At 65.9% G+C, this 17,379-nt stretch overlaps 3 protein-coding genes across 3 annotated transcripts in view; 2 read left to right on the forward strand and 1 right to left on the reverse strand.

Moving 5' to 3' along the window:
• Nucleotides 1-345: 345 nt before the first annotated feature.
• Nucleotides 346-11,888, forward strand: AMSG_05552 (WD repeat and FYVE domain-containing protein 3; the record flags this gene model as incomplete). The annotated part of the gene is made up of 2 exons (XM_013902189.1): nucleotides 346-4,657; nucleotides 4,774-11,888. The coding sequence occupies 2 exons, from the start codon at nucleotides 346-348 to the stop codon at nucleotides 11,682-11,684; spliced, it is 11,223 nt and encodes a 3,740-aa protein (XP_013757643.1). The 3' UTR covers nucleotides 11,685-11,888.
• Nucleotides 11,889-12,163: 275 nt separating this feature from the next.
• Nucleotides 12,164-16,325, reverse strand: AMSG_05553 (5'-3' exoribonuclease; the record flags this gene model as incomplete). The annotated part of the gene is made up of 2 exons (XM_013902190.1): nucleotides 12,164-16,225; nucleotides 16,320-16,325. 2 exons carry the CDS (start codon nucleotides 16,323-16,325, stop codon nucleotides 12,164-12,166), a joined length of 4,068 nt encoding a protein of 1,355 aa, XP_013757644.1.
• A 417-nt stretch (nucleotides 16,326-16,742) lies between these two features.
• AMSG_11887 (uncharacterized protein) overlaps nucleotides 16,743-17,379 on the forward strand; it is a gene marked incomplete at its 5' end in the record, with an annotated part of 4,273 nt that continues 3,636 nt past the window's right edge. The window contains one exon of the mRNA XM_013902307.1: nucleotides 16,743-17,340. Within this exon, the coding sequence (XP_013757761.1) occupies nucleotides 16,743-17,340 (598 nt within the window). The remainder of the gene's footprint in view (nucleotides 17,341-17,379) is intronic.

Consider the following 17,379-nt stretch of genomic DNA (forward strand, 5'->3'; position numbering starts at 1 on the left):
ATCGTCCACGCGTCCCCAGCCAGTCGTCCACGCCCCCCAGCCAGTCACCCCAGTCACATCCACACACCACATGAGTCCCCTCCATCCCCCTCCATCCCCCCTTCCCTCCTCCCCACCCAGCACCGTACCCCTCCCCGCCGAAGAGCAGTGTGCCACCGAGCACCGCTCTCTCTCCCCCTCCCCCCCCCCCCCCCCCCCCCGCCCATGCTGCACAGACTACGACTGGCGATTGCTCTCTCCGCACCACACTCACGGGCACTTGCTGCACTGCCTGCTCATCCACTGACTCGGTCGCAGACACAGGCGGTGGCACTGGCGGAGACTCGGGTCGGCCATGGACAGGACATGCACTCGCCGCTGACACGCCCCACCCTCCGTATCCTCCACTCTTCGCTCACCGCTGCCACCGCTGCCACCGCTGCCAGTGCCACCACTGCTGGCAATGCGACGGCCCGGGTCGAGCTCTCGCGCTACACACATACCTACCTCCTCGCCCTCACCCATGCTTGCCTCGCCCCGACGCAGCCGCTCTACCTCCCGGGCCTTGCTCGCCTGCTTCTGGCGGGTGCTACTTCGGATCCTCCCTCGCATCAGGCGCATCCGGTCGCGCTCGCTCATCATCTCCCACCGCTGGCTCACATCGTGTCGCCGCGGGCAAAGCGGCTGGCCCCGGCTCCCATCCCGGTCAACCTCCTCGAGGCCATGGACAAGCCGCAGCTCGCCCTCGCCACCCTCGCCGCCTACGGCGCTGCCCTCGTCGGCTCTTCGCGTCCAGCCTCACACGCCTTTCTTGCCGAGGTCCTCGACATCGACATTCTCTCCTGCCTCTTCCGCGCCCTCCGCGACTGTACCAGGCCAGAACTCGAGCCGCACGCCGCCCTCCTTGTTCGCGTCCTCGCCGTCGTTATTCGCGCCGCCACCCTCGACGTCACCAGCCTCTCGGCACTCTGCAACGCACTGCCATTCAACGCGTTTCTCCAGCTCGCCGCCGCTCCCGACCTCCCGCCCGCCATTAGTGTCGAGCTGTGGCAGCTGCTTTGCGTCCTCCTATACCGCGCCACGCCGCTCGACCCCGCGCTCCTCTCATCTTTTTACAACCTTGGTGGCGACGATGCCCTTGCCACCGCCATCATCGGCCTCGAGACCCGCGACACCGCAGCTGTCAACGCTCTTATCACGGGCGCCCGTCTGCTCTGCTTTCTCTCGCCCTCTCTCGCCGCCACGCCAGCGTCCACCCCGTCGTCGTCACCCGCCGGCGCCGACGACTCGCTCTCGCTGCTCACCAGCCCGCTCGCCGACTCGGTCTTCTCGCCGGCTTTCAAACGCGCTTGCACCATCGTCTCTACCTCGCCCATATCCACCCTCCTCGACGTCTTTGTCTCGGCCTCCCGTGTCGAGACCAAGCTCGACGTCCTTCGCTCGCTCGAGCTGCTCTGGGTTGACAACCCCACCAACTACGCCCTCCTCGGCGCCCTGGCTCCGTTTGACACCTTTTTGCAGTACTCGACCTTCCACAAGCTTCATCTCGAGCTGCAATACGCCATCCTCTCCGCCCTCACCCGTCTGGTCCTCTCGTCGGGCCTCCCGCTCCGCAACGAGCTCGCCCATCTGGTTGCACTCCTTGCGCCCGACACGCCCGACATATCCCCGCCGTCAGCCCTCATTCTTGCCCACCACATCCGCTACATGCTCCACCACGCGCCGCCGGCCATCAACCTCCGCCGCCGGCTCCGTGCCGCCGGAATGGTCGACCTCCTTGTCGCTCTCACCGCTGCCCTTGACTCGCCGTCATCGCGCCCGCGCCCGCTACTCGCCATCAAGGACTCGTACCAGCATGCCTTCATCTCCATGCTCCTCACCTCGTTTGAAGACCTGGTCGCGTCTCCGAACCACTCGGACTTTCTCGCTCCGCTCCCCACGGCGACCCCAACACCAACCGCCATCCTTACCCTCGCTGCCCGCCGCCTCCCAGCCTCGAGCTACTACCCGATCACCCGTAACTTGCTCGGTCTCTCCTCATCATACGCCTCGTCCACAGCCTCAACGTATCGAACCCGCGCGGATGTCCACTACGGTGTCTGTGCCTCGCTCCTCGCTCTCGTGGACATCTTTCTCTCCACCAAGCCCGCCACAGCCCAGCCGCTCCGCGCCGCCTTTGTCGCTGCTGCAGGCCTGCCCAAGCTCTACCGCGTCGTCGCCGACGCCCGCCTTCGTCCGCACGCCCTCGGCATTCTTGCCACGCTAGGCTCCGAGGACAGCGCCCAGGACTGGCGCATCGTCCCCGATCTCATCGCCGTCGTCCGTGCCGTCCACCCGCGCAACGTCGCCCGGCCCACCGCCCTTAGCCTCCAGCACGACGTCCTGCGCGTCCTCGCCTCCATCCTTTGCGCAAACCCGGCAGCCAAGATCCCGTTCCAGACCGGCGACGGCTTCCGCTGGTCCATTGGCGTTCTCGACACCCTTGCCAAGGCGTACCCCACGCCAGACACTCTCCCGGTCGCCCCGCGCAAGCTCTTTGACTTTGTCCGCACCCTCCTCGAACTCAACGCCATCGCCATCCACAACTCTCGCGACAACGCAGAGTACTTTGCCACCTCGATCACCTTTGACGCCCTCGTCAATGTCCTCTCCTCTTCGCGCCTCTTCCTCGCCTCGGACTTTACTCTCGTCCTCTTCGAGCTGGTCATCGAGCTTGGCCTCGCAGGAACCTGGCCGCCATCCTCATGCTCCGCTCACTCACTCATCGCCTTTCGCTCACTCCCGCAGCGCCTCCGCCTTCGCGGCCTCCAGCTCGCCATCGCCGTCGCCGAGCCATCGGCCGCCACTCCGCCTGCCGCCGCTCCAACCCCGCTGGCGCGCTCGCTCTTCCCAGACTCCCAGCGCCCGCCAACGCCGGATCTCGACTCGGACTCGGACTCGTTTGTCACGCCGGCCTCGTCGCCTCCCGCCTCGCCTCCCGCCTCGCCGCCTGACTCGCCGCACATCAGCTCGCCGCGCTCCATCTTTCCTCCTCGCGCCGCCGCACCCGACGCCGACTTTCTCCTCCCGCCCAAGCTCCGCGCCCGCGAGCGCCACCCGCCGTCTCCGGTCCCTCTGTTTTCGGTCTCCTCGCCGCCAGACTCGCCGCTCTACCGTCTTCACAACTCGACTGCCCCATTCTCGGCCTCGTTCCGGGCGCTCGCCCGTCCGCCGTGTCCAAGAACGCAACCAGCCTCACGCGCCATCCTCCGCTCACCGCAACAGCGCCTCTCCGGCTCCATCCGCTCCTCGTCATCACTCTCGCTCCTCGAGGATCTCCCACACGCCCAGGCTGACATTGTCTCGGAAGTCTCGTCCGAGCTCGAGCTTACCCTCGCCGATCCCACCTGCCGCACTCTCTTTGCAGACTATCTCGCTACCACCCGCTCGCTCAATGAGCTGCGCTTCCACGACGCCGTCCAGGCTCTGTCTGCCAAACGGGCTGCTAGTGCGCCCGACGGCTCGCTCGCCACCGCTGCCCTCGGCCTTGTCGCCACCTACGTTGACGACTCGCACAGCTCATCTCCCAGCGACGCCGACGACGCCCCACTCTACCTTGCTCCCGAACTTGCCGACACCATCCGAGCCGCAGCCGACGCCCTTGCCCGCTCGCTTTCACGCGCCTCTTCACCGACTTCGCCGCTCCGCTCGCCGGACTCGACCTCGGCCTCGCCCTTCCCTCCTGCGCCCGCAGCTGTTGCGGCCATGTCGGACATGGCAACGTCGGATGTCTTTGACCTCGATCTTGATGCCGAGCTCCTTGCTCGCGTCGCCCCATCCTCGCCAGCTGCGGCCGCCCCGCCAACGCACGATGCGAGTCCTGTCACGTCGCCCACCCGCCTCCGCGCGCCGGCGCTCCTCTCACCCCTGCTCAACGCGCTCGACGCAGCCGCAGACGCCATCTTTGTCCAGCTCGCCTACACTCACCGATTCTTCCTTCGACAGCTTGGCCGCGAAGAATTGTACCTCTTTGAGCTGGCCCACTGCCGCGAGTGCTCGCGTGACATGGCCGTCGTCCTCCCTGCCGCCTTTACCGCCGTCGTCCGCCTCGCCGCTTCGGCCGTCGCTCTTGACCTCGGCCTCGGAAACCAGATCGCTTACCACGTGCTCCACCTTGTTACCTTTCTCATCGGCGCCTTTCCTGCAAACGTCTACGCCCTCGGTGAGGCCGACCTCCTTGGTACGGTCCTGGCTGAGTTTGGCGGCATCCTTATCGACGCCAACTCACCTCTCCAGCCGCTGGTCCTTGACCTCGTCGTTGCCCTCGCCGCCTTTCGTTGCACTGTTGTCAACCTGCAAGAGTTCATGGTTCTTCTCCATCCGCGTTTCGACCCACCGCACAACGTCTACGAGGCTCTGCTCTACCTTTCGGCACTCCCGCCGCGTCTCGACCACGCCGCCTTCTTCCCGCACGCCGCCAACGCCACACCCCGCCCGCTGCCCATTGACCCGCTCATCGCCGCGAATCCACTGCTGCCCTCACACGGCGTCGCGCTTCGTTCGCTGGCCACAACCTCCTGGCCGCCCTCCCGCGGCTTCACCCTCTCCATCTGGTTCCAGCCCGACGGCCCGAGCCCGCACGCCTTTGACATCGGCCGCATCTCGCTCGATACCTCGGCTACCCCGACGCCCCGCGCCCGTACGCACTCTCACTCGCCATCCGCGGCGAGTCGCTTATCCTCGTCTACGAGCAGGAGCCCCCGGCCTCGCGCAAGCAGCGCATGCGTGACGACGCCGCGGCCTCCGCCGCCACAGAGACGCCGCCTCCAGAGCCTGCCGCTCACCCCAGGATCCCGACCTCGCTGCCGGACTCGTTCCGCCGCCTACACTCGGTCACGCCCGACTCGTCTCCGCTCGCCGACACCCTTGACGATCTGCCGTCGCCGTCGTCGGCCTCTGGGACCGACTCTCCCGAAATGCTCGTCCGCACTAGCTCGGGCTCGTATCCGATCCCCATCCGTGTCGGTCGCTCACGTCCGCTGCCCGAGCCCGTGGACCGCGGCGCACCCGCCGTCCCGCCGCGGGCGTCGTCGGCTACCCCGCCGCCCTCGGCGTCGTCCTCAGCCGCCGCTCCGCGGCGAGTGCTCGTCAACCTCGGTCCGCTCACCCCGTACGCCCCGCACCACCTCATCATTTGCCACGTCCGTGCCTCCAAGGGTTCACCGCTCGGCAACCTGCTCGTCTACCTCGATGGCAAGCTTGTTGCGCGCCAGTTCTCGACCTTCCTCCCACCGCCTGTCCGCGGCCACATTCTCGGTGACATGCATCCGTTGATTCCAGCTTCACCGGCGCTAGCGGCGTCCGCCCCGGCGTCACCGACCCCATGGCTCCTCGGCAACATGAACTTGCTCAAGAATGTCGCGCTCGACGCCGCAGAAGCCCTCATGCTCTACGCCCAAGGCTCCGGCCCGTGCTCATCGCTCATCGGCGTCGCCACCGTCTCGCTGCGCTCGTTTGAGTTTGCCGCGCCCGAATGGCTCGACTACGCCGCCACCCACGACCTGCTCGGTCCCGGCGAGCGGCTTCGCGTCCGCGCCCTCCTCCGTGCACTCTGCCCGGAGCAGTCGGGCTTTGAGACTCGGCAGCTGCTATTTCCGGCCTCGACCGGAAGCCGCCAAGACGCCCGCTCCGAGTCGGTCTTCCGCCGCCCCTTCTCGCTGGCATCATCGTTTGCTTCGTCGCTGGCCGCCACGCTCGCCTCGTCACCGTCTACTGCTTTCGACGCGCCGCGGACTGTTCGCATGCTTGACGACGACATCGATGATGCGTTCCTCGGCCTCGAGCCGGGCGCTCCCCTCCCACCGGACGCCCTGCCCACCCTTGAAGGTCTTCGCTCGTCCATTATTTTTGTTCTCAACGTCGGCCGCGGGGTCGTCACCCACGGCGCTGCTGTCTCAGGTTCCTCGGGCTCGGGCTCGAAGGATGCCGCCTTTGCCGGCTCGGTCTCGGGCGCCGGACCGTCGGCGGCAGCATCGTCATCGTCGGCCGCACCCGTCGCCCTCTATCCGACCGCTACCTGGATGGGCGGCTCAATCTCGCACGTCTCGGAGAACGTCCGCGACAACCTGTATGCATGCGGCGGCATGGACTCGGTCCTGTACATGGCTGCGCTCTCAGTCTCGGGCCCACCCGAGCTGCAGCACCTGGTTCTTGCCCTCTTTCCGCCGCTTATCGGGCCCGCGTACTCGCCCAACGCCCACCGCATGTCGGCGCTCGGCGGCTACGAGCTTCTTGGCTACATGCTCCGTGCGCCCGACTACACGCTGGACATCACGACGGCCATGATCATGTTTGAGCTCTCAGGCCTGCGCAAGCTCCATCTAGCGCTGCGGCCGCATCCCATCACACTGCGCCCGGCCCACCTGCTCGAGCACAACATCGAGCCCATTTCGGGCTCGTCATTTGACTTTGTCTACGGTGGCGGCGTGCTTGCCAACGTCGACGCTGCGCTCGCCACCCTCCTTGACTGGCGGGTGTGGAAGCGGGCACCACCGCGGGTCCAGACCTTTGTCTGGGAGTCGTTTGTGACGCTCCTCGCACCGGGCTCAGCCACGCCCGAGACTGCTTCCGGCCGTGCCCGCCTCCGCCACTGCCGGACCAACCTGCAGCTGCTGCGGGCGATTGGCCTCTTTGAGCGGCTTCTTGTCATGATCCAGCTCGATCCCGAGTTTCCAGAGGGCCATATGCCGTACATCATTCAGCTCCTTCGCGCGCTGGTCTCCTCGCCGCCACGGAGCTACGAGCTGCAGCTCCTTATCCAGTTCCTTGTCCGGACCCATCCTGTCTCGCGGGCTTCACAGCAGCGCGTCGCAGTCCCGCGCCCGGTCTCTTCTAGCTCGCTGCTGGACTTTGAGCTCCTCTCGCGCTCGTTCAACGCCAACCACGACTCGTCGTTTGCCGCTGACTCAACCGTCGACGGCGCATCGACCTCGGTTTCGTCGTCCTCGGTCGAGCTCCCGTCTGTCCGCCTCGCGCTCCTCTACTTTCTCGTCGAGATTGTCACCACTCTCCCCGACCCGGCGTTGGTTGAACTGGCGACCGACTCGCTTTCGGCACTCGTCCTTGTCCAGCTGGCGCAGCACCCATGCTCCTACACCCGGGTCTGCCTGCTGCAGATCATCGACCGCTACCTCGGCGTGCCAAGCCTGGCTGCGGCCTTTGTCGCCTCGGCAGGCTTTGACCTTCTCGGCTCGCAGCTGGCAACCCACCCAGCGACGCGGCTTGTTGTCGACGCGCTGTTTGCAGTCATGCAAGGCTCTACCGAGCCGGCCAACGTTTCTCGCCAGCCTGGCCAAAGCTCAGAATCCGGCGCCGATGCGTCCTGCTCTCGCGCTCTGCCACACCCGCACTGCGTCCGCACCCTCCTCCGCGTCGCCGGCAACTGCTGGGACGACACCGTGCTCCGCCACGCTACCATCCGCCGCCTCCACTACTCGGTCTTTGAAGCGTCCCTGGCAAACAAGGAGGCGCTCGTCGCTGCAGGCCTTGTCCGCGAGCTCGTGGCTCTCCTCGCCACTGCACTCGCCGAGGATGTGGTTGACACCGTGTTTGAAGGCGACATCATTGTCTTCCTTGCTGCCATCGCCGTCTACGGCTGTGGCCTTAAGAGCGGAGACAATGAGCTTGTGCTCAGCGTTGTCACCGGGCTCGGCACGCTCTCTGGCGTCTCGGCGCTCAAAATCCGCCAGGTCCAGCAGCGGACCCTCCACATGGCGCTTGCAGCCTACCATGAGACGTGGGCGCAGCATGATTTAGGCTCGCGATCGACGCTTGCAACGCTTGCTGCGCTCGCGCGGTGTATTGTTGACTCGGTCGTGGCGTACTCGCCCGAGTCACCGGGTGTTCATTCCCAGACCGTCGAGCCGGAGCCTGACACCGCACGGCATGTTGAAGCGCACTCGATCGAGTTTGACCTTGTTGTCTTTGTGGTCAACCTCCTTGTTGACCTGCGTCCGCATGCGCGGGCGGCGTCGTCGGCGACAGCGCGCGCTCTTGACGACGCGCTGGCCTCCCTTCTCCTCTGGGTCTTCCAGCGGTTCCATGCGCACGCTCTCGACGAGTCTGCTGAGGAGATGCGCATTGGTCTGCAGGCTGCGCTGGAGGCTGCCGAGGTTGCCCGGAGCCGGACAGAGTCGACGTCAAGCGCGCCGCCGACTGCAGCCGAGACTGCCATTCTGACGCTGCGGCCCGAGCTGACGGTCGAGGCCGCGTCGGCGACCAAGTCCAGAGATCCGTTCGCGACCTCGAGCGCGGCGAGCGCCGAGATGATCGAGGAGGCGCGGGCGTCGTCGGCGTCGTCGTCGCGGGCGACGTCGCCGTTTGGCACGCTTATCTCTGAAGAGTTCAGCGAGTCGAGCCAGACCTTCCAGCACGCGGTGGCGCTCGCCGAGGCGCTGGCACGTCAGGTGCCGTCTGCAGTTGTGGCGGCGTTTGCTGCCGAAAAGGCCTTTCTCATCCGGTTTGTCCTCTACACCCAGCCGATGCTTCGGCGCGTCGGGGTGGCGTCGGCCGTTGAGCGGCATTGGCTCGCCATTGCCGAGCACCACTTTTCGACGCTTGGCCTCATCATCAAGTGTGACATCTCAGCTGACCTCGAGCTGTCGACGCCTGCTGGCGTCCGCGCGCTACAAGCGCTCCTGCACACCGTCGAGGGCATCCGTCGACCGTCGGACGTCTTTCTGCAGGCGACAATGCGGCAGGCACGGATTGCCGAGGCCGACGCTGCGGCGGTGCGTGACGCGGCAGCGGCGGCGTACACCGCCAACTTGGCGGCGGCAACTGCCGAGTGTGCAGCTGATGAGTCGGCGGCGTCGCGGACATGGGCCGCAGCGTGCAACGCGTTTCTCACCTCGCAGGTCGAGCTCAACAAGCCGGTCATGGGTATGGTCCAGCACCTGGCGGAGCAGGACTACGCGGCCCGCAAGCGATGGCGCGGCCTGTGCCAAGACCTGACCCACGAGCGCGGCCCGTGGCACGTGACCGACGACGAGGTCCGTGTTTGGCTCGGCGAGTCGGACTCGGACGACGGGGGCCAAGACTCGCGGAGCAAGGCCGATCCGCACGGCGTGGCCGCAACGCCGGGCCGCGAGTCACAGGCGTCGGCGTCGGTCCGCCGCGCGCGGGCGCGGGCGACGTCTGAGCGGTTTGCCTCTGGCCGGCACGTGGTGTACGCACTCAACCCGACCGAGTCGGCGGCTCGGCTGCGGGTCCGACTCCAGCCTATCCCACCGCCGCTCATGTTTGTTGACTGGCTCTCGGCACCCGTGGCCGAGGAGGAGGCCGACAAGCGGAGCGGATCGATGCTTGCACTGGCGGACGGCGAGCGGCTGCAGCATCTCTTCCGGTGTGTGCGGATCACGCCGGCGCGCAAGGTCGACGGCGAGCTGCTGGTTGGCTCCTCGTCGGGCTACTTTATCCCCGACAAGCACCAGGGCGACGACAGCGCCGGCGGTGCCTCGGTCGCCCCGCTCGGCTCGGGCCTCGGTAACAGCCACCTCGCACAGCTGTTCGAGGTGGCACTAGTGGTGGAAAACCTCGAGTTTGAGTACGTCGACGTCAAGGAAGTCCACAAGCGGCGGTATCTGCTGAAGAACTGCGCGCTGGAGATCTTTCTCCTCACCGGCACGACGATGTTGTTTGCGTTCGAGTCGGAGCGGATCCGTGACGAGGCGTACAAGGCGTTTCTCAAGTCGGAGCTTCCGAACCGCATCGACTACGAATCGTCGATGTCGGGCTCGCTCATCCGCAAGTCGGTCCTTGACAAGTGGCGTTCGGGCAAGGTCTCCAACTTTGACTACCTCATGCACCTCAACACGCTTGCTGGGCGGTCGTTCAACGACCTGACCCAGTATCCAGTCTTTCCGTTTGTCCTTGCACAATATGGCGCGGCAGAGCTTGACTTGTCGGATCCTGCGTCGTTCCGTGACTTTGCCGCGCCGATGGGCGCACAGGACCCGGGACGGCTGGCCAAGTTTGAGGCCAAGTTTGAGGCGCTGCAGCAGATGCACGCCGAGGCGCCCGACGACGCACCCGAGCCGTACTACTACGGCTCGCACTACTCGAACATCGGGTCCGTCCTCCACTTTCTTGTCCGGGTCGAGCCGTTCACCCAGTTCTTCATCCAGTTTCAAGGCGGGTGCTTTGACCTCCCTGACCGCACTTTCCACTCTGTGGCCCACACATGGCGGCTCTCGTCGTCGATCTCGACGTCGGACGTCAAGGAACTTATTCCAGAGTTCTACTATTTTCCAGAGGCGCTCATCAACCTCAACGCGTGCAACTTTGGGCGGAAGCAAGACGGGACGCCTGTTGACTCGGTGGAGCTCCCGCCGTGGGCGCGCGGCTCGGCGCGGACGTTTGTACGGCGGATGCGCGAGGCGCTCGAGTCTGAGTACGTGTCGGACCACCTGCACGAGTGGATCGACCTCATCTTTGGCTTCAAGCAGCGAGGCGAGGCGGCGTTAGTGGCCAAGAACGTCTTCTACCCGCTCACCTACGAGGGCGCCGTTGACATTGACGCCATCGACGACGAGATCCAGCGTGTGGCCACCATTACGCAAATCTCCAACTACGGTCAGACGCCGACGCAGCTGTTCTCTAAGCCACATCCTGCGCGGTCGTCGTCGTGGCGGTCGTCGGGCTGGCTCTTTGCCGACCACGTGTTCCTCCCGGATGTGGTACTCGGAGCAACGGTGGTCCGCGGGCTAGCGGCACGGGTGGCGGTTGGCATGATCGCGCCGCAGCCCGGAGCGCCGTCTGCGGCGCCGGTGGTCATGGGCGCGTCGCGAGTTGCCATTCCACCGCAACTCTCCAAAATGGTCTCGTACGGGCACTGGGACTCGACGTTCCGGTTGACGGCGATCGAGTCTGGGCGACAACTTGCGGTGGTGCCGCCGCTGTACGCGGGTGACGAGATTGTGGTGGCCATTGCGCCGGAGCTTGGCGAGCGGTACTCGGCGTCGAACCCGGGGCTTGTGGTGACCGGCTCAAGCTCGGGCGTGGTCCGGGTGTGGACTCTGACGCAGGTGTCGGACAAGGCGTGCGACATGGTGGAGGCCGGCGTGCTCGTGGGTCACGAGGGGGCAGTGCTCTCGATGGCGGCGTCAGTCGACTTTGGAGTTATAGTCTCGGGCTCGATGGATGGCTCGGTCATTGTGTGGGACCTCAACACGCTGCGCTACGTGATGTCGATGGACGTGCCGGGCTACGCACGGGCACTGGCGGTTTCCAAGACCAACGCAGATGTGGCGGTGGCGTCGTCAGGCTCGGGCGAGGCACTCTCGCTCTACACCATCAACGGAGCACAGGTGGCGCGGGTCAAACCACACGCCGCGATTACGTGTGTCGACTTTACCTCGGGCTGCGAGGGCGAGGTTGTCAACGTGGTGGTCGGCGGCACGCTCGACGGCTCGGTGCTCATGTGGTCGACCGAGGATCTGAGCCTCGTCCGGTCACTGACGGCGACACCGCACATGGCGCCAATTACAGCGCTTGCCATTGTCGGCGCTGGGCTCAAGGTTTACACTGGGGACGCAGACGGCGTGGTGGTCATGTGGCAGGCGGTGAAGGGCAAGGCAGCGGCCGATGCCGTCGCCGAGTCTGCAGCGTTTGTCCATCCAGACTCGGAGGCCGCCGCAGTGGCCGACGCCGTGTCGGCCGTGTTGTGAGGTGTTTACCCTTGCCGGTCGGCGTGGCCGCGCCGCGCTCATCAACGCGTACGCGCTCTACGCTGACGCGAGCCCACGCCCCGCCATGACTCGCTTGGCTTTTCCACACGACATCATCGACGCCGTTGGCTCCGCGCCGTCGCGTAAGCGTAAGCGTCCCTCTGCAGCGGCTGCTTGTCATCACCACATTCCCCAACAAGCCGCTCTGCGACGCGGCTGCCTCGCCTGCCGGAGCTTCATGGTAAGCGATCGCGGTCGTCCTCGCGGACCCTTTGCGCCGCGCGCGGCGTCCATCTCTGAATCGCTGACTGTTTTCTGTTGTGGCAGCCATTAGCACATTGTACTACTCTTGTTCAACAATCCATGGACGTTGCGACGCCTGTGGAGCGTCGCCCGGAGCGCAGCTTGCGCGATGGACAGCTTTGTCCATTGCGTACCGTAAAGGGTTAAAGAAGGACAGTGCCCTTGCAGGGGATCATTTAGAGGAGGGCGGCAAAGGGGTTGTTGGAGATGGCGGCGTCCTTGCCAACCTTGGGCTTGGCGGCCTCGGCCGCGGCGGCCTTGGCGGCCTTGGCAGCCTTGGCGGCGGCACGGTCCTCGGGCGGAGTGGCCGAGGCCGGCGGGCGCGAGAGGTTGACGAGCCAAGAGGTGGAGACAGTGACGCCGCGGAGGGTGGCGAGGCGGCCTGAGAGGGTTGAGCCGGTAATGATGGGCCGGTCGAGGACAAGCTCTGCGGTGGTGCCGCGGAGCGTGACGATGTAGCCACAGGTGCCAAACGGGATGGGGCCGGCGGGGCGGACGGAGCGGACGCGATCGCCGATGTAGAACTTGGTGGGGAGGGCGGCTGGCGTGGTGACCCGAGAGATGGTGTGAACATTGACGAGGTGCGTGGCTGGGACCGCCTTGACCAGCTTGGGCTTGGACGGCTTGGCGGCGGCTTGTGCGGCGGCGTCGAGCTCGTCCTCGAGGGCGGCGATGGCAGACGCCGAGAGGGAGGCCATGTCGTCGGGAACGAGCGGGAGCGAGGCGACCTCGAGTTCAGAGAGCCACTTGATGAGGCGACGGAGGTGCATCATCGGCTTTTGCGAGCCAAAGAGGGCCGAGACCTTGTACGAGCGCTCATTGGGTGCGCGCGAGAGGGCGTTGACAAAGGTGGGGAAGCGGGCCTTGAGGGTCTTGAGCAGGCCGAGCGTCTTGGTGGAGAACTCCCAGATCTGCCGGGCGGTGCCGCCAGCAGAGCGGATGGTGCGGCGGCGGGCGTAGCCGACGATGCGGAGACCGCGACCGGAGAACTTGACGCCGAGGCCGATGTGGATGGTGGCCGGGCCGGGGACTGAGACGGTGACGGCGCCGGTGATGCGGGCGACGGCCAGCTGCGACATGCCGACCTCGCGGGCGGCGTCGTTGGTGGAGACATAGCGCTCGGAGCGCGAGGCCTTGACGACAGGGGTGAGGTCGATGTCGAGGTCAAGCGGCGGGGTGACGGCAACGTTGAGCTTGTAAGAGGCCGGGCCCGAGGCGGACGGGCCGTCGTTGTCGTCAGCCTCGCCCTTGCCCTTGGAGGACGAGGCGACTTCGAGGACGGTGCCGACGCCGCCAAAGTGGACGCCACCGACGACGGCGACAGCGGCGCCGCGGGCGTAGAGCTGAGTGAGCGGAACTGGCTTGGGCACGTAGCGGGTGTCCGGCGCAGGAACGGTGCGGACGGCGAGCTGCAGCGGAAGGAGGAGCTCCAGACCGGTCTTGGGGTCAGGGCCAAAGTCCTTGGTCACCGAGCCGTCGGCGTGGAGCACAAGGCGGTGAAGAACAGTGACGTGGAAGACGTAGCGGATGTCGCGGAGCTTGATGCCGTGGTGGATGAGGTAGTCGTTGTCGAGTCGGGCCACTGTCTCGTCCCAGTCGTGGACGACATCCTCGAGGACAATGCCATCATCGGCGCCAGTACCCGGGTAGTAGTACATGGAAGGGGTGGAGAGCGCCACGACGCGAGCCTCGACCAGGTACGGCCAGTTGGCGTACACGGTCTGGCCGAGGTATTTTTCGGCGAGGTAGCGAGCCGATGGGATCGAGGCGAGCGCCGACTCGTCGGGGAGGATGATGAGCGAGTCCTCGCGCGACGGGCCGGCGACGGTCTGGACGCCAACTGAGCGGACGGTGTACAGGTAGCGGACGGTGGCAAACGAGGGGAAGCCCGGGACTGGCGCGGCCGGCGGCGGGCGCGCGCCGGCGCAGAGCTTGGGGGTGAACGGGGCGGCGAGACGAGGCGTGGTGTACGGCACGATGGCGACGGGCGCGTTGGTGAGGGCCGGTAGGACGGCGAGCTCGCCCGGCGGGCTCAGCTGGGTCTTGTTCGACGGGTTGTAGTGAATGAGGAAGGCAGTGCCAGGCGTGTTGCGGGCGAGCTCGCTCGGCGAGCATTGGGCGAGGCGGGCGGCGACCTCGGTGGAGAGAGCGGTCTGGTCCACAAACGGAATGAGAGCAATGTCCTTCCAGCTCCTGCCGGACTCGTCGGGGATGAACCCGTAGTCGGCGGGGAAGTAGGGCGCGAGCGGCGAGTCGGGCGCGGTCATGAGCTCGGCGAGCGGAGGAGGGAGGAGCGAGGCCGAGTAGTGCGGGAGAACGGCCATGAGCTGCTCAAACGGCGAAAACGGAGTGGCGGTAGTGTCGTACGCCACGACGGCGTCGCGGATGGAGCCAAGGTCGGCGAGAAGCGGCGCGCAGTAGTAGCCGTAAAACCACGACCACGAGAGCACGCCCTGGTAGTAGTACGACAGGTTCCAGGCGAGGCCCTGGATGTACTGCGAGACGACGTCGTGAACATAGTCCTCTGGCGCAGCAGGCGCCATGTGCGGGAACTTTTCGTCGTACCACCACGCGGCTTTTTGCGCTGGCGTGAGCGAGTTGGCCGAGACCGCTGCCAGCTGCGGCTCGGTCGGCTCGGGCGCCTTGCGCTTGCGCCGCGTCCGCTTGCCGGGCTCAAGCAAGGTCTCCGGCTGGACGCCGAGGAGGTGGGCCATCGAGAGCAGGTAGTCAGGTGCGGCGTCGGCGGCGTCGTCGGCAGCGGCGGCGTCGTCGTCGTCGTCATTGTTGTCTGTCTCGGCTGGCGGAGGCGGTGTGGGCGTGTTGGCGGCCGGATCGAGTTCTGCTGACTCGACCGGTGACTGGCCTGCCGCCTGCTGGTCAGTAGAAACACTGCCGGGCGGCGGGGCCCAGGCCGAGGGGGCGGGCGGCGCCGGCGAGGGGGAGGCGCCGACATTGAGCATTTGCTTGAGCGCGTCGGTAGCAGCAGCGTCAGCATCTGCAGCAGCAGCCGGGGGCGCCACGGGTGGGTCGACGAGCTCGCCTGGGTGACGGGCGCGCATGACACGGGCCTCGCGCTCACGAAGGGCGTCAAAGAGCGCCTGAAGGGCGAGCGGGTTGATGACACAGGCGCCAGCGTCGACAAGCCAGTCAGACCAGGTGGGGAGGAGCTTCTTGTATGTGTCAAAGACAACCTTGAGGCCGCCCTTGTCGATGTCCATGAGCGGGAGCGGCGGCAGAAAATCGTTGCCGATGAAGAAGCACATAAAGACAAAGTCGTCGAGCAGGCGCTCGATGTCCCAGGCAAAGGCTAGCGGCGCGCGCGGCTTGAACTCGTTAATAAGGTACTCGCGGAGGATGGCAAGGTGGAGCATCTCAAAGTCGTCGGTTTGCTGGACAGCGATGGCAGAGCGCTCGTTGAGGACGCGCGACTGGCCAAAGACCACCTTTTCGCGGACAAGGGTGAAGAGCGGTTCATGGGTGGCGAGGCCAAGCATGATGAGGTCAGCATCGAGGCCGTGGAGGCAATGCGAGGTGTTGGGGTCGTAGCCAGGTGCCGACTTTGCGGCGCGGATAAAGTCCATGATCTTGTGCTCGCCCTCGCCTGGCACGTCGGGCCCCGAGACAATGACGGAGATGGCCTGCCACTCGGCGTCGGTCGCCACCTTGTGGGCCACAAAGTACTTGAGCTGGTCGACAAGCGCCGCCATGAACTGAGTGCCCGGCGTGATGCAGTTGGAGTCAAAGACGTTGGCGGCGGCGGCGTCATCGTCGTCATCCTCGCCGCTCTCGTCGTCGCTCTCATCGTCCGACTCGGAGAGCGAGGCAGCGGCGTCAGGCCCTGCACCGGGCTCGGCGGCAACCGCCTTGCGCGCGGCGCGTGCGGCAGCCTTGGCCTCCTTGGCCGCCTTGAGGCCGGCCTCGGTGGCCGCGGCGGCCTTGAACCGGCGCTGGCGCTGCTGGTTGACCTTGGCGCGCGGCGCGACACCATCGACAGCAATGAACAGCAGACGCTGCGGGCCGACAACAGAGAAGACTCGCTCGATGTAGCCAAAGACAGCAGCGGCGATGGTGACCGGGTCCTTCTTGTACGACACAGCCTCGTCGTTGGAGTGGGTAGCGTTGTGCAGCACTCCATTGAGATCCATATACAGATTGTGAAAGACAGGCGGCGGGAGCGTGTTGGCCTTCCGGTTGATCTCCGGATAGCGCTCCGAGATGAAGCGGAACAGTTTAGGGATCTGCGGGGAGAGGGGGGCGGGGAGGGAGGGGAGGGGTGAGTGGGTGATGCATGAGAGGGGGGGGGGGGAGGAGGTGCTGCCCGTTGTCACGTACTCCCATGGTGGTATGGGCTGGGTCCGGAGAGCGGTTAGAGTTGTGCGACGGTGTGTGGTGTGACGGGGATTCACAAACGCGAGGAGGGAGGAGTGGTGGGTATGGGTGCGTGCGAGTGAGTCTGGTGAGGACGGGTGCAGGCGCCTGGGCAGCGGCAAGGTGGTCGTCATCGAGGAGGAAGGAACTAACTCGGGATTTGTTTTGACGACCTTTTGGCGGAACTTGACGACCTTTTGGTGGAACTTGACGACCTTTTGGTGGAACTTGACGACCTTTTGGTGGAAGGAGGGCAGTGAGCGCGCGGGTGGCGAGCTGTCGGGACCGAGGCTCAAGCGCGGACCACGCATTGCGTCGCACCGCACTCTTGTAGAAGCGAGAGACCAGGAAGGAAGGTTGGCGAGGAAGCGAGCAGAGGCGGAAGCAATGGCTGACAACGGGCCGCCCAAGGTCAAGGTGCTTATTATTGGCGCGTCGGGAGTGGGCAAGACGTGCCTGCTGACGCGGTTCTGCGACGAAGTCACACCGTCGTCGACCATCTCCACCATCGGCATCGATTTTAAGACCAAGGTGGTGAAGGTTGACGGGACAGCCATGCGGCTGCTGGTATACGATACGGCCGGACAGGAAAAGTACCGCACCATCACCTCGTCGTTCTATCGCGGCTCGGCCGGGGTGGTCCTCGTCTACGACGTGACAGACGAGGCCTCGTTCCACTCCATCTCGGAGCTGTGGATGCCGCGGCTGGAAGAGCTCTCGGGCAAGAACGTGTCCAAGGTCTTGGTCGGCAACAAAATCGACAAGGAGGCGGCGCGGACGGTGCCGACTCGGCTGGGCGAGGGCCTGGCCGACGAGTTTGGCATCCCGTTCTTCGAGACGTCGGCCATGACCGGCGACGGCGTCGAGAACGCCTTCCTGCACCTCGCGGCCGCCATCAAGGCCCGAGTCCTCGATCCTGTCGCCGAGCAGCGTGCCACCGCCGACGATCCTGCAGTCATCCTCACCGGCATTGCTGGGGATTCCGGTGGACGGCCCCAGAAGTCTGGCTGCTGCTGATCCCCCC

Source organism: Thecamonas trahens (genome assembly GCF_000142905.1).
Source record: "Thecamonas trahens ATCC 50062 unplaced genomic scaffold supercont1.24, whole genome shotgun sequence".
Taxonomy (NCBI): Eukaryota; order Apusomonadida; family Apusomonadidae; genus Thecamonas; species Thecamonas trahens.